The sequence below is a fragment of the Vitis vinifera genome, chromosome 3 (genome assembly GCF_030704535.1).
Source record: "Vitis vinifera cultivar Pinot Noir 40024 chromosome 3, ASM3070453v1".
Lineage (NCBI taxonomy): Eukaryota > Viridiplantae > Streptophyta > Magnoliopsida > Vitales > Vitaceae > Vitis > Vitis vinifera.
The window spans coordinates 3,395,488-3,418,249 of NC_081807.1; the positions used below are offsets into that span (position 1 = coordinate 3,395,488).

Below are 22,762 nucleotides of genomic sequence, written 5' to 3' on the forward strand. Positions count from 1 at the left end.
ATCAGTAACTAATGATTTATTTTATAATTTTAAAATATTTTACTTTTAATTTCTTATTTTATAAATATAATTTATATTTTATAAATTCTATAATTATTTTGTTTGAAAATCAACATTGAGAACTCAAATTGCCCGTGAATTTGATATAGGTTTAAGAATTTTCAACCAAGCCTTGGGTCGACTTTCACACAGGTTAAAATATTAATAAGCAAATTAACATAACTGAATTTGATGTGACCGAGTTTGGCATGACTTAACCTTCTAACTCGCCCCCACCTACTTGTTTGGTATTCACATAACAATACTATATGAAGGTGCTATCGCCTTGATCAACACTAGTTGCTCCTTATACCGTGTGAGGGGACTAATGAATCAATGAAAAACTGGTCTTACTAGTCTCAAATTTCATGCATGAGTGAAGAATCAACTAAGGAACTGTTTGGTAGTGATTATAGGTAGCGCTTCTAACCTTTGTAACAATTGAACTTTTTATCAAAAGAATCATTTTTAAGTACTAAAAATATTAAAAACACTTCCTAAAATCACTGTCATTCCATCTCTAATAAAGTCATTTCTAATAAAGTATCAAGGAACATAAAATGAAAACAAAAAAAATAAGAAAAATATAATTTCATAAACATCGATCGGCACAAGATCATAAAAGCACATCATCCTGCTACAGAATATGCTCAGTGGCATGGCCAATGAAAGCCCCCACTATTTTCCACACAACAAAGACTTAGATGGTGTTTGTTTTTTTGGTTTTTTGCTGAACACCATTTAGTTTTAGAATTTAGGTTGTTTGTTTTTTTACTTTTTCATGACTTATTATAAACTTTTTACTAAACAGAAAAAGTCAAAATATGTGGCTTTTTCTAAATAGAAAAAATAACACAATGATTTTTTTTACTTTTTAATACTTAATAGAAATAAAATACTATAAAAACAAACAACCTAATATTTAATACTATTAAGTATTAAGGTTTTATTTAGAATTAAGTAAAAAAACAAACACCACCTAAGACAGAGCCACACATGTTTATTTACTAGGATGGTGCAGCATGACAATGAAAACTGCCAGGAACAGAGTTCATGTCTCAGACAAACTGATTGAGGTACTCATCCACAGTTGTGTATTTGACATCGGGATATAGCTCTGTAGCCTCAACTCCAAATGATGGCTGAATCTCAAAGTTGGTGTGGTCTCCCTTAATGAAAACAGAGTGACTGATTGATAATATCACATTGAGTGGAACAGAAGCTTCTGCAAGAAACAGAGAAAAAAACCATTCAATCTGAAGATCTTAGCCACCACTGATAGTTCTACAAAATAAGCATGTACTATGCTACCAAGTTTAACCAACTCTCTTTGTTTGTTTGTTTTCCTTTTTTTCTCTTTTCAAATCCACTGAGTTGTAGTAAATAGTTGCCCTGTCATGTAACTGAGGCCTGGGTCAGGACCGCCAAACTTAACCAGCAGGCCAGCTAGCAGTTTCAATGTTAAAACAACTGATTCAAGAATCAGTTCAATTTTAACATTTTAGCATAACTCGATGCCTGGTTATCGGTCTACTATTTGAATTTTAAATTAACTAAAGCAGCAGTCTGAAGACTTCTAAAACAGTAAAAAATTTAAAAGAAAAAAACCAACAACAACGTCTCCACTAACCTTGGATGTTCTTCAGCACTTGCTCCTCTGGTACGTAGATCTTTTCAAGGGTTTTCCCAATCTTTTTCTCCCACAAGGAGACAAGATCATTGAATGAGTAAGTATTCTGAGGGGGCCTGATGTAGAGGATTTTATTCAAAGTTCTAGGATCATTCACAGCTTTGATGGTATAGGTGCCAATGTCATCCTCCTTGTTAAAAACAGCTGGAGATGCAAAAACGAAACAGGTAAGATAGGAGTTGAACCATTTTCCTTTACCTTAGAATCTTGGGACTGCTCAGGTCTCTTTGTCATTATATATATATAGATCAAAAACTCACAGCTGGAAAGCCAACTCCAGAGAACTGTTGACTCAATAAAGGAGGCTTAGCCCATCCAATTCAGTTAAAAACAGAAGGTCAATAATGATTAATAACTGGAAATGCATGATGATTCCTTCAGTTCAACATCATGTTAGTTGCCTGGGTTATAGCTCAATTGCACTGTTGCACCCAAGCAGCATACCCAACTGCTGGAAGGCTTTGTTTCTGAGTGAACAGGTTTGGTCAGCTGGAGAAGGGGGGAGTGAGGAGGGATTTTCCAGGTTTAGAATGGCTACATTCTGATCTGAAGGAATGTAGGCCATTCTCACCTCAACAACTTTGGCAACCCTGGCTGGAGAAGATAATATGCAGATACCAGTTTATGAAATGGTAAATTAACAGTCACATGGATTTCATGGTCATTGAAATAACTTTTCATTAGAATTATTGTTCACACCCATTACCATTGGATGTTTCAGAGCAGATGCACCAGTGTATTTTAATGTCAAAAGGACAAAATGCAACAGGGAAGTTCAACTCTTTTATCATTTTCAGAAAGGTTGCTTACCCTTTGGATTCCCATCTCCTAGAATAATAACTTTATCTCTTGGGGGAGTAGTGGCTCCAGGCTGTGACAATGAAGGAAGGAAATAGCCAGCAAAGAAGTTGGAGGATACATAGGTGTAGGGAATTCCTTCAGCCTCAATAGTGCGGCGGATTTGAGCCTTAGTTGCAAATGCTGTTTTTGCTGGCTCAACAGCATGGACACGGTCCACATCATTTCCAAACTCTGATGGGAAGAATCTCTAGACAAAATAAAGCACTTTGAGACAATGTATGAAAAACCAGTTATATCTATTCAGTCATGATAGCTCACAGACACAGATCATATATGGGATAAATGTTAACAAGATGATACAAGTGTTCTACAAGGATAAAGTTGTCATGCAATTAGTACTTGGAATGGTGGAAGGAAAGAGTGCACTGATCAGGATACTTACATGTAAAGAAAAAAAATTAAATGAAAGGGAAGAAAAGAACTACAAAACTTCATTCTGTATCAAATCACTTCAACATCAATTTTCATCTTTTATTATTTAATTATAATCCCTAGGGAGTGATTTCAAAACATTTGGCAGGATTTAATCAGGCTAAATAGAACAACCACCATTAGAGAATAATGCTATGTATCGTTGAAAAATTATCCATATCCAATGACAGGCTCAGCTGCATAGTTAAGTAACAGATATGGATCCATCATCTCATAGGGTAAATATTAAGTTCTTATGGTTCTCCATTCAACATAAAGTTCAACAGCACCCATTCTAGAAGAAACAATTTGGAGCTCCTGACCTCATTGTGAAGTGACATCCAGCCACATCTCCATTATGAGAGATCTAGACATCTGAGTCTCAGGGTTCCTTTTGCAGCTTTACAAAAGTGGCGAAGGGACTATCTTATGGTAAAGGCTTATTGTTATACTAACCAAAAGAAGGAAATAGCCATACTTCAGTACTACTTGAAGAGCTAATAACATCTCTAAAATTTGAGGTTTTTTGATTCCTTTTCCTATGCTCTTTGAAAATATAGGATTTTTATTGTATGTAGATGAAATTGTCTTTTATGGCTTTCAGCAAATGATTTCTATAAGAGTAGCCTCGTCTGAGGGGTTTAATCATTTCTAAAAAAATAAATTATTTCCCAAACCAAATATTTGATTATGATAATCAAAATATGGGTTATATTATGGCCCTGAAAGCAGTACACAATAAACCCCATTTCAGCTGGGAAGAATAGATCAATTGTAATCAGGCTACATCAAGAATTAAAAGCAATTTTCAAACATCTAATAGCTGAGATTGAGTGGGTTATGGTACCTTTTTCTTGGAAAAGAACACTCAACTCAATCCAACCTCACTGAAATACCATAGATCTAGCAAGAAAAGAATGTTAAGGTCTTTCATGCACTTTCAAAGACTCTTTTAACATTTCTAAGGAAGGTGATATCATATCATGCACAAAGGATAAAGATATTTGCGACAAATGATTACAAATGCCAATAATAAATAAATATCACAGTACTAGGATCTGCAAAGAAGGGAGAAATGACAAGGAGAAGCTGAGAAATTGCATCAGTTCGGACGGTTATACCTTAACATTTCCAGCTTCTTTGATGGCAGCAATGATCTTCACTTGATCCGGCAACTGTGCGTGGCCAACCGTGGAGATCACAACATCTACTTGCTTGATCGCCTTCACCAAACTCTCGTGATCGTATAGATCTCCCTGAAACATAACATAACCAATCAATAAACTATTTCATAACCCTAATTCTCCAATTAAGAAGTAAGAATCCAAAGATAGGTGTATTTTTCCAGTTCACTGAAACCAAACAACTTAAAACAAAAACATCCGAACTTTTCTTTTCCTGAGGATCGCCAATTTTTTCTTTCTGGATGAGTGAAGAATTTCAGTTTTCGTTTTTTTAGGAACTTCAAGATCCAAAAAATTCTAGAACTCCAACAAATTTCGTTAATTTTCCCGGCGGCAATAAGAAGCAAAAATTGGAAAAGCAAGAATGGCGAGAAAAGAGAGCGAATAGAACGTACATAAACCAAAGTCACGCCAGAGCTCTTGAAACTCTCAATGATTTCAAACTTCTCCGAAACTGTGGATTCTCTGACGAGAGCGAAGGTAGGGTGACCGGACTTAGCGCTGGCAGCGACGATAAACTTTCCGATGTAGCCAGTGCCGCCGATGATGAGAATCTTGCTCTTTTCGGACATTGTTAACTTTTTTCGGGCGAATCTCCGGCGAGATATGTGGAATGAGAAGACTAAGATGAAAGGTCGCGGGGAAGTGGATGGGCTCCAAAGACCAAGGACGACGATCTTATAGGACTGAGGAAATTAAGATTGTGTAATTACGGAACTAGCCTTGTGTTTGAGCCGTAACTTCCGTTTTGGCTATATTTTGTATGCGGCTTCATTTTTATGTGATTCACGAATGTGTCCAAGTTCATTTGTTTGACACTTGGTTGGAATCAGTCAAATTACAAAACTACCAAATGTTTGGTTTGGAAAGCGAAAAAGTGTACAATCCGTTAGTAGAGGGAAAAAAAATGTGTTTTGAGTATAAAATTAATTATAAAATATTAATTTTTTAAAAATAATTTAAGTTTCGTGCATTCATCGATTAAAAATAATACTTAAAATAGTTAATAGTAATACCTATATCATTAAAATATAGTACTTAAATTATCAAAGATAATACCTTTTGATAGCGAAAAATCCTCCATTGATAATAGGAAGATATCTTCTACTGAAATCAAAAATAAATTTTTCATCAAAATCCCTATTTTACATTCAAATGTATATTCCATCTATGCATTTATCTCTTCCTTTGCATTTATCGTTTCAATATTCTCTTAATTTTGTTCCATTTTTATAGACTTACACATATATTCTTTTAAATATCAGACCCGTTTTACCTTTAATTAAAAAGTATATGAAATAATAATTATTTTTAGATAATTATATAAAATTTATAATTATATAAATTGAGTTTTGAAAAAGCATGAGAGAGAAAGGAAAAAGATATTGGTTTAATTAAGGCATACAAGTCGGTCTTCTTGAAGGGTAGTTAGATTCCCTACCTAAACTCAGTCTTCTTTTTTATTGCTATGAAACTTCTTGCCAAGTTCCAAGTTTTTAGTCAATGGATTTATTAAATTCTGGTATGACTTGGTGGGGTGTGTAGTAATTAGTCTACGGGAGAGTCATTATTAATATGAAGCAGGGATTATTATAATATTTTACTACATTTCCAATAGCAAATGCTACCTCGAAGAAGTTACACGTCACAGCGAGACGCTCGAGAACTTTCGCAGATTCCAAGACTTGACTTTCAAGCGAGCCAAAAGCCTTGGATATCAGATTCCAATTGGAATGGTTAAACCTTTTCAAATGTTTTCCATATAATTTTATTGGTTAAAAAATAATTATAAAAGGGTTATTTGATTAAAAGGACATTAAAAATCTAATCCTTTATTTTTTTTTTAATTATATTTTGATTAAAATGCCTTATTCTTTTCTTGTAAAAATAATTTTTTTAAAACCTATATATAAATAATTAAAATAATTAAGAATATTTATGTAAAAAATAATTATTTAAAAAAAAACAAAAAAAATGTTAAGTTCATAAATTTGAAAATTATTTCATCATTTTAACCAATCAATTCATTATAAAACACTAAAATCTCTTTTAAAAACACGACTTCTCTTTTTAAATTTAAATACATGCTTACCCAGTAAAATGATTACCTTTTTCCAAAGTTTTTACTATAATTTGATCCGATAAAAAAAATGATAATTATAAGAGGATGTTTAATAAATCAACTTAATGAGTTAAAGAGATTTAATAACTCAATTTAAATTATTAAGTAGATTAAACATGTTCGATAAAATAACTTAATCTCACCACTAATATTTAAAAAGAGCTTTAAGTATTCGGTCAAAATAATTAATTTAATTTTAATTTTAATTTTAATATTTTTTGTCTTATTTACCTACATGAACACATATTTAACAATCATAATATTATAGTAATATGCTAAATATTTAAATATTTTAATTATATTATATACTAATATGCTAAATATTTAAAAGCGTTACTCGTAATTAATAATATTATATATTACTATTATCATTATAAATTTTATTATACATACATTTATTAAGAAGAATACATTTATGATGTCAGCTATACTTAAGGATTGTTGTATTTAATATACAAAAGTGTGGGAAGATGCGATCGGGGTATTTAATATATATATTACTTCATTATGACATACATATAAAATAAATAAAAGGTGGATTCCACTTATTCTACCTACCATTCATGGACCATATAAGATATATTATTTTATCTTTTTATCTTATATTATATTAGATTATATTTAACAAACTAAACAAGACATAAAGGACAACCGTTGTATCAAATTTCAAACTTGAATAGTTCATGAACTAAGCATCATTGCCTTTTCTTGTCTCAATAGAATAAGCCTTTTAATTGTTTTATATACATTTATTTCTTCATCAAGCCTGTTTCTTTCAAGCTCCCTCTCTTGAGCTAGAAATATTATAGTAGGAGCTAGGTGTTCCTTTCTGTATAGCTCCATCTCTAATCAGGTATCAGAGAAGATAAAAAATCTAATTCCAGAAACTTCTACTTGGATAAGATTAGAAAGGCACATTGTCCTACTACAGAATATGCCCAATGGCATAGACAAGGAAATAACCCACTATTTTCCACACAACATAAATTAAGACAGCCACACATGTTTGCTTATTTAGATAGTGCAGCATGAAAATGAAAAAGTTGAAAACTACCAGGACCAGAGTCTAACCTCATCCTATTTGACATCAGGATATAGCTCTGAAGCCTCCACTCCAAATGATGGCTCGATCTCGAAGTTGGTCTGGTCACCCTTAACAAAAACAGAGTGATCGATCGATAATATTGCGTTGAGTGGAGCTGAGGCTTCTGCAAGAAACAGTGGAAAACCCATTAATCTAAAGGTCTTAGCCATCATTAACAGATCAACTATATAAACGGATTTTGGAGCCAAAATGGCCTCTATGGCTGAAAAATTATCCTTTGTGGAGACCTTCTTAAACTTATTATCAAGGTAGACCTCTTCATGTCAAGCAGGAGTCATTAAATTAATTTTTTCCTTTTTAAACTTAAGTTGAAACCACGTTTTGAAAAGGGTTTTTGCATGCATGGGTCAAAATAATTATCAAATTGCAAAAATGACCCCTCTCTTTAGTTTTATTGAGAGATGTTCCTCTTTAAACACTTTTACCCTTTCAGAAAGATCATCTCCCTACTTATTTTATTCATTCTATACATTTCTCAATTTCTCCAATCTCATTTATCTTTTCAGTTCATTTTTTTTTTTTTATCTCTCTTCTTCCTAACTCTCTGAGTCTCTTGCATTACCATGACTTCAGTTTTAAGTGTGACCACCAACTTAATTTTTTCATTTTTCTGGCCTTATCTTAAACTTGCTTTGTTTCTTTTTCAATGGATGACACTCTAGGAAAACTTGATCTCATTTCATAATGTCCCACCCAATTTTCTTATCTCTCAAACAACTCCTCATTCTCATTCTTGATGTTCAACTGAAGTGTTAAGTTTTATTTATTACGAATTTAACTAAGGTTAAATTTTGATTGAGAATGATAAGCTAAATTACACAAGTGTTACGTTTGGTTGCAAAAAACTTAATTAGAGTTAAATTTTCAATCATAATAGTAATATGAACCCCGCTAAGTTAAGTTTTATTTACAAAAGACTTATGTGGGGTTAGATTTCTATTTCATTTACAAAGGACTTGATTATGGTAACCTGAACTATACTCTGGTTAAGTTTCATTTAAAAATAACTTAATTAGGGTTAAGTTTTTGTTTCACCTACAAAGAACTTGAAAAAGATCAAGGTCTTGTTAAAATGCTCATTTTCACTTAACTACCGAAACATAGGGCTCGATAAAAATAGAGTTGGATAAGAGATTTAGTAAATAACAGCTTTCTATTCAATCTCATCTTCGACGTTGTAGAAGTTCAAATGAAATTGCAAAATAATCCTAACAAAAAAAATTAGAAAAAACCCTAACAAAAAACAATGACATAAAACCCAACTAAAAAGAAAGAGAAAGATGAGATTCGATCTCATCTTCGCCATTATAGAAGTTTACATGAAACTCCTAACAAAAAACAACGACAAAAAACCTCAACAAAAAGCTTCATCCAAAAACAACGAGAAAAAACGCTAACTAGAAACAAAGAGAGAGATGGAGATCTGACCTCATCTTCTATATTGTAGAAGTTCAAATGAAGCTGCAACCAAACAAAAAACAACTCCTAAAATTTGAAATGTAAAGGGCTCTAATGTTTGTTCAGGGGTTTGGACTTCACTGGAAAAAGAGATGGAACATGAACTTAGAGAGAAGGAAGAACCTAGAGAGAAGGAGAAAGCTAGGTATCAAAAATAGAAGGAACATTTTTGGAGGAAGTAAAGAAGAGTAAAAATGTCCAAAATTGGTCATTTCTCTAAAGAATGAATAAGGGAAGTCATTATTTCGATTTTAAAAGTATTTTAGTCGACTTCAATCGAGGTCTGGGGCATGATCAGCAGATTTTACCAGCAGTCCAGGTAACATTTTCTAACTCAAAACAATTGAATCAAAAACCAATTTCATTTAAACAATCTAGCATAAAGGGAATGTCATATTCACAATCTCTGTTCCAATTTAAATTCACTAGGAAAACCAAAGCTTGAACACTTCCAAAAAGGAAAATGTTTCTCACTAACCTTGGATGTTCTTCAGTCACTCTGGAACACATGTTTCTTTATTTAATGGTGCAGCATGAGAATGAAAACTACCAGAACCAGGAAGTACCTCTCACACAAACTGGTTGAGGTACTCATCCACAGTTGTGTATTTGACATCAGGATATAGCTCTGAAGCCTCCACTCCAAATGATGGCTTGATCTCAAAGTTGGTGTGGTCTCCCTTAACGAAAACAGAGTGACAGAATGCTAACATCACATTGAGTGGAACAGAGGCTTCTGCAAGAAACAGAGGAAAACCATCAATCTGAAGACATTTACCATCATTAAAACATCAACTATATGAACAGAGTTTAGGGCCAAAAAATGGCCTCTGTGGTAAAAAAATTATCCTATGTAGGAACCTTCCCTAACTTACCATCAAACTAGAACTCTTGATGCCACCTAGGCACAATTTTTTATTTTTTCCCTTTTTTAGTCATAGGTTGAAACTGCATTTTGAAAATGCGGTTTCTGATTTTATGTGAAGCCACATTTTGAACAATGGCTTGAAACATGATCCAAACTCAATATCATTTGACCAAAACAGGCCTTTTTTACCCAAAGTTCATATAAACACGTGATACTTCCAAGTTCAACCAACTCCTCTTTCTTTCTTCTTTTTATTCCCTTCTTTTTTCAAATCCAATGAGCAATAGTGAATTGTTAGTCTGTCATATGAATCTCTTAGGAAGACCTTAATCACGGTCTGGGGCATGATCACCAGATTTTACCAGTAGGCCAGCTAACATTTTCTAAGAAAAAAGAATTGAATCAAGAACCAATTACATTTTAACAATGCAGCATAATGGGAATGCTCTATTCCCAATCTCTGTTCCAATTTAAATTACTAGGAAAACCAAAGTTTGAACAGTTTCAAAAAATGAAAATGTTTCTCACTAACCTTGGATGTTCTTCAGAACTTGCTCCTCTGGAACATATATCTTCTCAAGGGTTTTTCCAATCTTCTTTTCCCATAAGGAGACAATTTCGTTGAATGAGTAGGTGTTCTGAGGAGGCCTGATGTAAAGGATTTTGTTCAAGGTTCTAGGATCATCCGCAGCTTTAATGGTATAGGTGCCAATGTCATCCTCCTTGTTAAAAACAGCTGGAGATGCAAAAATGAAATGAGTAAAATAGAGTAGAATCATCTTCCTATTCCTTCAAGCTTGGACTACTCCGTAATTCCACTTTTTTTGTTTACAGAACACAAACTTGAAATTATTTTGATATGAAACCAAGTTATTGTTTTCATTTAATGCTCATGTCAAAAACTCTCAGCTGGAGAGCAACCCAAGAGGACTGTCAATATAAAAAAAGAGGCTTTAGCCCATCCAGTTCAGATAATAATGATTAATTACTAGAAGTGCACAATGGTTCCTCAGTTTGACCACTCCAGGTCACATGGATCATGCTAGTTTCCTGTATTATGGCTCAATTGCAATGTAGCACCCAAGCAGTCAACCTCAACTGTCGGAAGGTTTTGTTTCTGGGTGAACGGGTTTAACCAGCTGGGGAAAGGGGGAGTGGGGTGGGGTTGTCCAGGTTTCAAATAGCCACATTCTGATTTTCAGGAATATAGACCATTCTCACCTCAACAACGCTGGCAACCCCATCAATTTTTTTGCCTGGAGAAGGATAATATGCAGCTATTGGTTGGTGAAATGGTAAATTACACTCTCAAAAGGATTCCATGCTCATCTACATAACCCGCTGATTAGTATTACTTTTTAAGCCCACTATCATCAGATGTCACTGATACATGGACCGGTGCATTCTAACATCAAAACGAGAAAATGCAATGGGAAATTAAGTTGTATGATTTTCAGAGGTTGCTTACCTTTTGGATTCCCATCTCCTAAAATAATAACTTTATCCCTGGGGGGAGCGGTGGCTCCAGGCTGTGAAAATGTAGGAAGGAAAAAGCCAGCAAATGTGTTGGAGGACACATAGGTGTAGGGAATTCCTTCAGCCTCAATAGTGCGGCGGATTTGAGCCTTTATCTCAAAGGCTGTTTTTGCTGGCTCAACCGCATGTACACGGTCCACATCATTTCCAAACTCTGATGGGAAGAATCTCTGGATGAAATAAAGCACTTTAAGAAGAAGCTGTATAACTCAATAGATTGAAAAACGGGTCATATCTATTTAGTCATATTAGCTCACGACAGGGATCCTATATGGGATACACTTTGACGAACTTGATACAAGTGTTCAGCAACCATAAAGACATACAATTAGCAATTCAAACGATGGAAGGAAAGAGTGCACTGATCAGGATTCTTAAAAAGTGAAAGAAAAAACCATGTAAGAAATGTGAAAAAAAAAACTACCAAACTTCATTCATAGAAGGAAAATGCGCACTAATCAGGATGCTTAGAAGATGGAAGAATAAAAACTAAATGAAAACAGGAGAAAAAAAAAAAAAAAAACTTCATTCTTGTTTAGTTGTCTTGCTGCTTTTTGAAGCCTTTTGTATACCATTTGTCTACATTGGGTGTGCTGTCTTTTTTTGTTAGGCGCTTCTCTGTTAATATAGTTTGTTTTTAGCCTATCAAAAAAAGGGGGGGGGGGGGGGTGGTGGTTGTGGGTGTATACAATGGATTGGAAGTGGTATAGCATGCCCCATGAAAGGGAATTAGTATTTAAAATTTTTTCCTTTTTACATCAAAAATTAAGATTGACTTTAAAGCATCGATCCAACCTGAGTCAATGCACATGGATCTAGACAAGAATCAAGATTGTTGATCCTCAATGAATATTGTATATATGGAATGTTCTTTCATGCACTTCCAACATTTCTAAAGAAGGTATTATTACATTATGCACAAAGGATAAAGATATCACCAACAAATTATAACAAATTCCAATAATAAATATCATAGTACTCGGATTTGCAAAGAAAAGAGGGAATTAGAAAGAAGAAAAGGAGAAAAGGAGAGAAATTTCGTCAATTTGGACAACTTTACCTTGACATTTCCAGCTTCTTTGATGGCAGCAATGATCTTGACTTGATCCGACAACTGTGCGCGACCAACGGTCGAGATGACCACATCCACTAGATTAATCGCCTTCACCAAACTCTCGTGATCGTATAGATCACCCTGCAACATAACATAACCAATCAATAAACTATTTCATAACCCTAATTCCCCAGTTAAGAAGTAAGAATCCAAAAGCAGGTGTGTTTTTTCACTTTACTGAAACCAAAATAACTTAAAACATAAACATCCGAACTTTTCTTTTCCTGAGGATCGCCACTTTTTTCTTTCTGGATGAATGAAGAATTCCAGTTTTCGTTTTTTTAGGAACTTAAACATCCAAAAATTCAAGAACTCCAATTAATTTCATTCATTTTCTCGGCGGCCAAAAGAAGCAAAAATTAGAAAACCAAGAATAGCGAGAAATGAGAGCGAATATTACGTACATACACCAAAGTCACGCCGGAGCTCTTGAAAATCTCAATGATTTCCGACTTGGAAGGATTCGAAACGGCGGATTCTCTGACGAGAGCGAAGGTAGGGTGACCGGACTTAGCGCTGGCAGCGACGATGAATTTTCCGATGTAGCCAGTGCCGCCGATTATGAGAATCTTGCTCTTTTCGGACATTGTGAGCTTTTCCGGCGAATCTCCCGCGAGAAATGTGGAATTGAGAGGACTAAGCGAAAGGTGACTGGAGAGTTGGTGGGCACCAACGGCCAAAGACAATGCTCTTGTAGGACAGAGCTCGAGGATATTAGGATTATGTAATTACGGAACTAGCCTTGTGTTTTGGTGGTAATCTCCGTTTTGGTTATATTTTGAATGTGGCTTGATTTTTATGTGATTCATGAATGTGTCAAAGTTCGCTTGTTTGAAAATTGGTTTAGATTGGAAAGTGAAAAAGTGTATATCACATGAGAGATTTATAAATAGAAAAAAATGTATTTTCACACACTAATGTAAAAATAATTACAAAATAAAAACTCTTTAAATAATTATAAAATAAAAACCCTTTAAAAATAATTTAAATTTTATGCACTCATCGAGTACATGAAATGATAATTTAATATAGTTATGTGTAACGACCCGCTCTCCCAATAATGACTCCCCTAGCTTTAAAAAAACGTCTTTAGGATTAAGATTGATACTATTTATAATAACTCGTAAAACCTAAAAAGGTCATCACGACTTTAAAATGCGTTTGCAAGATTAAAAAAAAATAAAAAAAATTATACTTAGATAGTGTTAGGAACTTTCTCCCCTATCTGATGTGTGATGTTACAAATATCCCCCATGCAGACACAACATCCTTGTTGTATCTCATGGAATTGTGGAATTAGAATGATAATTTAATGTAATTATGTGTAACGATCCACCCTATTTGATGTGGGATGTCACAAATATCCTCATGCAGACACAACGTCTTTGTTGTATCTCATGGAATTGTGGAGTTAAAATGATAATTTAATGTAGTTATGTGTAATGACTCGTTGTCCCAATCATGTAGATATTATTCGTTTTGGACCCAAAAAATGACTTTCCTGACTTTAAAAAAACGTCTATGTGATTAAGATTGATATCGTTTATAATAACTCGCAGAACCTAAAAAGGTCCCCACGACTTTAAAATGTGTTTACAAGATTTTTAAAAAAAATTATACTTATATAGTGTTAGGAACTTTCTCTCCATATGATGTGAGATGTCACAAACATCCCTATGCAGACACAACGTCCTTATTATATCTCATGGAATTATGGAGTCAAATAGACAAACACTCCCTATGAGGCAAACAAACTCCCACACCGAAATCAGAGATCAATTCCGATATTATTTGTAACGATCTACTCTCAATTATATAAATATTGTCCATTTTAATCCGAAAGGGCATTACAGTTTTAAAACGTGTGTACAGGATTAAGAAAAGCCTTTACATATACAGTGTCATGATTTTTTTTTTCCTATCGGATGTGAGATGTCATATTATGAATCCGTCATTCTGTCTTTATTCATTTGTTGCATTTAAGATATTTGAAAAATTGAGCGATTTTATAAAATGAGTTTTGAAAAGGCATGAGAGAAGGAAAAAGATACTAGTTTAATTAAGGCTTACAACCCGGTCTTCTTAAAGGGTGGTTAAATTCCCTGCCTATTAAATTTCTTATCAGGTCGTTAGTCAATGGATCTATTAAATTCTAGTATGACTTTGTAGAGTAGTAATTACTCCATGGGTGAGTAATTATTAATATGTAGCTGGGATCATTAGTATATTTTACTACATTTCCAATAGAAAATGCTACCTCAAATAAGTTACATGTCTCCGCGAGACACTCAAGAATTTCAGCATATTCCAAGACTTGACTTCCAAGTTAGCCAAAAGACATGGATATGAGATTTCAATTGAAATGATTAAACCTTTTTAGAATGTTTTCACTATAATTTCATCGGCACAAAAAAATAATTATAAAACACTAAAATCTCTTTTAAAAACATGTCTTTTATTTTTAAATTTAAACACTTACTCATCATTTTTATTAGGAATGATAATGAGACAAGTTTTTTTAGATATTTGTCTGCCTTGTTCTTAATGAAATGGGTTTAAAATTTAAATAAACGAAATTAGAATGAATTTGGGATTTTTTTAAAAACTTGGTACTAGCTATTGTCTTTTCTCATCCTATCTAAATTATATATAAAATTAATTTAGTTTTATTTTTATTTCCCTATTTGATATATATATATAATTATTTATAAAATACATTTATTTTAATGTAATTAAATTTAAAAAAATCAAAATAAATAAATAAATAAGACGAGATGGGCATGAAAAATTCACATACCTACCTTATTTAATTTTTTAAATAAGATAGAAATGAGAATTATTTTGAATAAACAAGATAAGGTTGAAATGAGATCAACTCGTCTTAAACTAGTCTCGTTGCTATCTCTATTTTTTATACTTTTTTAGTTGAAAGGGATAAATGAATTAAAGTTAAGGATTAAGATTAAATATTCTACTTTACAAAAAAAAAAATGAGACTATTAAATATTATTAGAATTTTATCAACTAGTCATAAGAGTTTAAAAAAGAAAATATTGATGAACAATTCGTAGGAGGAAATGAATTGAGAATAAATTGACCTAGTGAACCTTCAGTTGCATTGCCTCCTACTATGTTCCACTTATTCAGAAACGAAAGAGAAAGGATGAGGGATCTATAACTATAAGTTAAAAGGACAAAGGATCAGGACAAATAGAGGATATATATTATGAGATATTATTTCTAATAGAATATGATATTTTAAAATATTGCATTTAATATCATTTAGAAATTCTTCTCTTATTTTTATTTTAATAAATAATTTTTAGTATTTTAGTAATAATGTTTATGATTATAAATAATATATATATATATAAAATTATATTATATACTAATATGCTAAATATTTAAAAGCATTACTAGTAATTAAATGATACTATATATTAATATGATCATTATAAATTTTATTATACATATATTTTTTAATTCTTTTATTAAGAAGAATAAATTTATAATGTCAGTTATACCTTAGGATTGTTGTATTTAACATATAGAGATACAAAAGCGAGGAAAAATGCAAAAGAAACTATGATTGAGTTATTCTATCATTTACCGACCAAACATGATACAAAATATATTATCTCATCTTTTATCTTATATTATATTATATTCAACAAACTAAACATAACATAATAGACCGACATTCTATCAAATTTCTCGTATTGTGATTTTAAAACTTGAATAGTTCATGAACTAAACATTATTGCCTTTTCTTGTCTCAATGGAATAAGCGTTTTAATTGTTCTATATGCATTTCTTCATCAAGCTCCCTCTTTTGAGCTAGAAATATTATATTAGGAGCTAGGTACTCCTTTTTGTATAGCTCCATCTCTAATAAGGTACCAAAGAAGATAAACTACAAAGGCAAAGAAAATCTAATTCCAGAAACTTCTACTTGCATAAGATTAGAAAGGCACATTGTCCTATTACAGAATATGCCCAATGGCATAGACAAGGAAATAACCCACTATTTTCCACACAACATATATTAAGACAGCTGCACATGTTTGCTTGTTTAGATAGTGCAGCATGACAGTGAAAACTACCAGGACCGAAGTCTACCTCTCAAACAAGCTGGTTGAGCAACTCATCCACAGTTGTGTATTTGACATCGGGATATAGCTCTGAAGCCTCCACCCCAAATGATGGCTCGATCTCAAAGTTGGTTTGGTCTCCCTTAATGAAAACAGAGTGATCGATTGATAATATTGCATTGAGTGGAGCAGAGGCTTCTGCAAGAAACAGAGGAAAACCCATCAATATGAAGATTTTAGCCATCAGATCAACTATATAAACAGATTTTGGGGCGAAAATAGCCTCTATAACTGAAAAATTATCATATGTGGATACCTTCTTTAACTTATTATCAAGCTAGGCCTCTTCATGTCACCTTGGAGTCATTTAATTTAATTTTTTCCTTTTTAAATGTAAGTTGAAAATGCATTTTGAAAAGAGTGTTTGGACACACGAGTCAAAATAATTATCAAATTGTAAAAATAACCCTTTTTTCAATTTTGTTGAGAGATCCCAGCAGTCAAAATAATCATATAATCAAACCCAGTCTTTTTCTTCCCAACCTTTTTTTTTTTGGCCTTATCTTAAACTTGCTCTATTTCTTTTTCATTTAAGACACTCCAGAAAAACTCAATCTCATTTCATAATGTCCCACTGAATTTTCTTATCTCTCAAACAACTTCTCATTCTCATTCGTGATGTTCACCTAAAGTGTTCTATGATTAAATTTTATTTATTACGAATTTAACTAAGGTGAAATTTTCATTAAGATTGGTTAGCTGAATTGCACTAGTGTTATGTTTGGTTGTAAAAAACTTAGTTAGAGTTAAATTTTCAATCATAATAGTAATATGAACTCCACTATGGTTAAGTTTTATTTACAAAAAACTTAAGTGGGGTTAGATTTCTATTTCATCTACAAAGAACCTGATTATGGTAACTTGAACAATCCTCTGGTTAAGTTTCATTTAGAAAGAACTTGATCAGGGTTAAGTTTCCATTTCACCTATAAAGAACTTAAGTAAGATCAAGGTCTTAATTAAAATGTTCATTTGCATTGAACTACCAAAACATCGGACTTAGTAAAAACAAAGTTAGATGAGAGATCTAGTAAATGATAAGTTTCTATCTGATCTCGTCGTCAACATTGTAGAAGTTCAAATGAAATTGCAAAATAACCCTAATAAAAAAAAAATTAGAAAAAACCTCTAACCAAAAACAATGACAAAAAACAAAACTAAAAACAAAGAGAAAGACGAGATTCGATCTCATTTTCGTCACTATAGAAACTTACATGAAACTACAAAAAACCTTAGCAAAAAACAACGACGAAAAACAAAGAGAGATGGAGATCTGACCTCATCTTCTATATTGTAGAAGTTCAAATGAAGTTGCAAAACCCCTAACAAAAAACAACTCCTAAAATTTGAAATAGATAAGGCTCTAATCTTTGTTCAAGGGTTTGAACTTCACCAGAAAAAGAGATAGAACATGAACTTAGAGAGAAGGAGAAGGCTAGGTATAAAAAAATGGAAGGGGCATTTTTGGAGGAAAGAAAGAAGAGTAAAAATGTCCAAAATTGGTCATTTCTCAAAGGGAAGTCATTATTTCGATTTTAAAAGCATTTTAGTCGACTTCAATCGAGGTCCGGGGCATGATCACCAGATTTTACCAGCAGGTCAGCTAACATTTTCTAAGTTAAAAACAATTTAACCAAGAACCAATTTCATTTTAACAATCTAGCATAAAGAGAATGTTCTATTCACAATCTCTGTTCCAATTTAAATTCACTAGGAAAACCAAAACTTGAACACTTCCAAAAAGGAAAATGTTTCTCACTAACCTTGGATGTTCTTCAGAACTTGCTCCTCTGGAACGTATATCTTCTCAAGGGTTTTTCCAATCTTCTTCTCCCACAAGGAGACAATTTCGTTGTATGAGTAGGTGTTCTGAGGAGGCCTGACGTAAAGGTTTTTGTTCAAGGTTCTAGGATCATCCACAGCTTTAATAGTATAGGTGCCAATGTCATCCTCCTTGTTAAAAACAGCTGGAGATGCAAAAGTGAAAATGAGTAAGATAGAATAGAATCACCTTCTTATTCCTTCAAGCTTAGACTACTCTGTAATTCCACCTTTTTTCTTTTACAAAACACAAACTTAAAATTATTTTCATATGAAACCAAGTTATTGTTTTCATTTAATGCTTATTTTTTCAAAAACTCTCAGTTGGAAAGCAAACCCCAGAGAACTGTTGATAAAAAAAAGAGGCTTTAGCCCATCCTGTTCAGTTTAAAACCCAATAATAATTATTAGTTACTGGAAATGCATAATGGTTCCTTCAGTTCAACCCCTCCAGGTCACCTGGATCATGCTAGTTTCCTGGATTATGGCTCAACTGCAGTGTCACACCCAAGCAGTTGACCCCAGCTGTCCGGTTTTCAAATAGCCACATTTTGGTTTTCAGGAATACAGACCATTCTCACCTCAACAACACTGGCAACCCCATCAAATTTTCTGCTTGGAGAAGATAATATGCAGCTAGTGGTTGATGAATGCACATTCAAATAACCCATTGATTAGTATTACCTTTTAAGCCCACTATCATCAGATGTCATTGATCATGGGAGCGAGTGCATTCTAAGGTCAAAAGAAGAAAATGAAACAGAATTTCAGTTGTTTTACGATTTTCAGAGGTTGCTTACCTTTTGGATTACCATCTCCTGGAATAATAATTTTATCCCTGGGGGGACCAGTGGCTCCAGGCTGTGATAATCTAGAAACGAAAAAGGCAGCGGTGGCTTCAAGCTGTGATAATCTAGGAAGGAAAAAGCCAGCAAAGAAGTTGGAGGACACGTAGGTGTAGGGAATCCCTTCAGCCTCAATAGCGCGGCGGATTTGAGCCTTTATCCCAAATGCTGTTTTTGCAGGGCCAACCGCATGGATACGGTCCACATCATTTCCAAACTCTGATGGGAAGAATCTCTGGAGGAAATAAAGCACTTTGAGAAGAAGTCATATGACTTGATAGATGAAAAACCACTCATATCTATTTAGTCATAATAGCTCACAGACAGGGATCATCCATGGGATACACTATGATGAACTTGATACAAGTGTTCAGCAAGAATAAAGTTACACTTAGCAATTCAAATGATGGAAGGAAGAAGTGCACCGATCAGGATGCTTAAAAAGTGAGAGAAAAAACTAAATGGAGAAGGTGAAGAAAAAAGCTACCAAACTTCATTCATGAAAGGAAAAAGTGCACCAATCAGGATGCTTAAAAAGTGGAAGAAAAAACTAAAAGAAAAAAGGTAAAAAAAAAAAAAAAAAAAACCCACCAAACCTCATTCTGTCCTGAATCACTTCAGTTTTAATTTTTAATTTTTAATTATTTAATTAGTGCTCAAAACATTTGACACTATTAAATTAGTCATTTGACATAATGTATATGATGTTATCCAATACCCTATGTTTGTTGCATAAGTATAGTCTCCTTACACATGGGTTCAATAAATTGAGAAAATGAATAAACGGTGAAGTTTGAACAAATGATTTCCAACCAAAAAAAGGATCTTATGCCATGTTGGACAACCGATTTACCTAAAACTTAAGTTGTTAGGATTTAAGCCCACGGTGTATATCATGTTGCCCATCAGTATCTATATCCAACGAAAGGTCAAGAACCTCCTTGAAACGATCCTATTCTAACTTGCCCCTAGCTGCCAAACCCTCAAGGGCATTAGCCTAAGGGCACAAAGTCAATATAGCTCAAGAACCTTCCTGAGATGTTCCTATTCCAGCTGACCCTAGCGGCTAGATCTTCAAGGGCATTAGCCTAAGGGTGCAAAGTAAAAACCAAGTTTGAGAACCTCCTTGAAAGGACCCGATTATAATTGGTCCCTGGCAGCTAGGCCTTCAGGGACAGAGCATATGAGTGTAAAGCCATTCCAGGACAAGAACCTCCTTAGAAGGACCCCATCACAATAGACCCCTATTGGAGCCTAAGAACAAAAAATGAATAATCATATGAAGAAATAATAAAACAAAGCATAAAAGATAGAAGAGAAGATAAAAATAACAATATCCTATGCCACCTCATTGTCCCCTCCTTCCTTGGATGATGCCTCGCTTTTATCATTGTCCTCCTCATCGATTTCCCCCAAGGCCTTCATTCGACCCATGAGCTTGTCGACTTTCAAAAAATGCTCTTGCATTATTGAACCTTATGAATAAAATTATCTTTTACCACTGTCCACAAATGATTTTTTTTTTAAAAGAATGGCTTTGTCTTAGAGTTCTATCCTTTTCTTTCTGTTTCTCATGGATAAAAAAAACCCCAACCCAAATATTTTTTTATAACAAGGATAATTTTTTATACCTAAAGAATTAAAATCGACTTTCAAACACCTAAGCGTTGAGACTCAACTCAATCCAACCTCAGTCAATTAACATGGATCCAGCAAGAAAAGATTGTTCATCCTCAATGAATATTGTGAAGATGGAATGTTCTTCCATGCCTTTTCAACACTCTCAACATTTCTAAAGATGGTATTACTACATCATGCGCAAAGGATAAAGGAATTACCGACAAATTATTACAAATTCCAATAATAAAAATCATAGGAACTTGTATTTGCAAAGAAGAGATGGAAATAGAAAGAAGAAAAGGAGAGGAAGAGATTTCGTCAATTTGGACGACTTTACCTTGACATTTCCAGCTTCTTTGATGGCGGCAATGATCTTGACTTGATCCGAGAACTGTGCGCGACCAACGGTCGAGATGACCACATCCACTTGCTTAATCGCCTTCACCAAACTCTCGTGATCGTGTAGATCTCCCTGCAACATAACAGAACCAATCAAAAAACTATTTCAAAGCTGTAATTCTTCAATAAGAAGTAAGAATTCAAAAATTGGTGTGTGTTTCCACTTTGCTGGAACCAAAGCAAATCAAAACATAAACATCCAAAATTTTCTTTTCTTTTCCTGCGAAACACTACTTTTTCTTTCTTTCTGGATGAGTGAAGAGTCTCAGTTTTCTTTTTCTTAGGAACTTAAACTTCCAACTCCAATGAACTTCGTTCATTTTCTCCGCGGCCAAAAGAAACAAAAACTAGAAAAGAAAAAATGGCGAGAAATGAGAGCGAACAGTACGTACATATACCAAAGTCACGCCGGAACTCTTGAAACTCTCAATGATTTCCGACATGGAAGGATTCGAAACGGTGGATTCTCTGACGAGAGCGAAGGTAGGGTGACCGGACCTAGCGCTGGCAGCGACGATGAATTTTCCGATGTATCCAGTGCCGCCGATGATGAGAATCTTGCTCTTTTCGGACATTGTGAGTTTTTCCGACCAATCTCCGGCAAGAAATGTGGAATTGGAAAAGGCTAGCAAGCAGTAAGCAATGACGACTGACGAGTAGTGCAGTACTGCAGTGTTCTTATATAACAAAGCTTGAGGCTATATAGATTATGTAATTACGAAACTAGCCTTTTCTTTCAGCAGTAATTCCCGCTTTGGTCATCATATGTATGTGGCTCGATCTTTGTATGATTCACGTGTCCCGATTCATATTTGTTTGAAAATCGGCTTAGATTAGTCCAATTTACAAGACTACACCATCTTTAATTTGACAAGAGCATATAATATATATATATATTGTAGCAATCATTAATATTTTATTTTATTTTTGGCACGTGTAATTTTATCTCTAGCTCCCATATCTTATTTTATTGCACACTTTTGACTCCGTTTGGCCATATTGATATATATCATAGATTTGCCTTAGATTTTGGTTAATAAAATTTTAATCATTATTGCACGTTTTTATTCTCCACCCATGTTTAATAGTATATTTTAGAGACTTATCGTGGATAACCACCCCTTCACCTCTCCTACTGAATTGTCATTTGATATTGCTTGGGGATCCCACAGAGTTGTCTAGTTGATAGGTTGATAAAATTTACATGCACGGTCATTTTCATGTCCTTAAAGCAAATACAAATTAAAATGTGATCGATTGATGCTAAGATTTGAATTTATCTATTTAATATAAAATTGTCATGGTCAAATGTTTATTGCTACTCCACGATAGAATGATGATTTTTATTTTTGTGACAGTAACATTTCAAATTATAAAAAACAATGAATTAAACAATATTTTTATATTCTTTACAAAATCTTGGATGTTTAAAATTAGACCCTTTAAATAGACACGTGACTTAAATGGAATACCATATTTGGGAATGCACTACACTTAACTTGGATTGGAATATAATTCAAAATGGATAACAATTAGGA

The 22,762-nt window shown here is 33.5% G+C and overlaps 3 protein-coding genes across 5 annotated transcripts; all 3 read right to left on the minus strand.

The window, feature by feature from the left end:
* Positions 1–558: 558 nt before the first annotated feature.
* IFRL5 (isoflavone reductase-like protein 5) lies at positions 559–4,989 on the minus strand. Of its 2 annotated transcripts, NM_001281242.1 has the most exon segments (6): positions 559–738; positions 1,019–1,264; positions 1,670–1,873; positions 2,540–2,777; positions 4,123–4,257; positions 4,581–4,819. In NM_001281242.1, coding segments are annotated over 5 exon segments (921 nt in total). In that variant the 5' UTR covers positions 4,758–4,819; the 3' UTR covers positions 559–738; positions 1,019–1,097.
* A 2,193-nt stretch (positions 4,990–7,182) lies between these two features.
* Positions 7,183–13,063, minus strand: LOC100255484 (phenylcoumaran benzylic ether reductase Pyrc5). 2 transcript variants are annotated; one of them, XM_002283970.5, is made up of 6 exons: positions 12,793–13,063; positions 12,335–12,469; positions 11,207–11,444; positions 10,271–10,474; positions 9,437–9,606; positions 7,183–7,515 (listed from the first exon to the last, which is right to left on the minus strand). In XM_002283970.5, exons 1-5 carry the CDS (start codon positions 12,973–12,975, stop codon positions 9,440–9,442), a joined length of 927 nt encoding a protein of 308 aa, XP_002284006.1. In that variant the 5' UTR covers positions 12,976–13,063; the 3' UTR covers positions 7,183–7,515; positions 9,437–9,439. The 2 variants fall into 2 exon arrangements, with proteins under 2 accessions (XP_002284006.1, XP_059591812.1); XM_059735829.1 differs by having other exon boundaries at positions 7,183–9,606; positions 12,793–13,053.
* A 3,258-nt stretch (positions 13,064–16,321) lies between these two features.
* On the minus strand, positions 16,322–21,893 carry LOC100250304 (phenylcoumaran benzylic ether reductase Pyrc5). Its single transcript, XM_002283964.4, has 5 exons — positions 21,617–21,893; positions 21,163–21,297; positions 19,161–19,440; positions 18,303–18,506; positions 16,322–16,677 (listed from the first exon to the last, which is right to left on the minus strand). Exons 1-5 carry the CDS (start codon positions 21,797–21,799, stop codon positions 16,511–16,513), a joined length of 969 nt encoding a protein of 322 aa, XP_002284000.1. The 5' UTR covers positions 21,800–21,893; the 3' UTR covers positions 16,322–16,510.
* Positions 21,894–22,762: the final 869 nt, after the last annotated feature.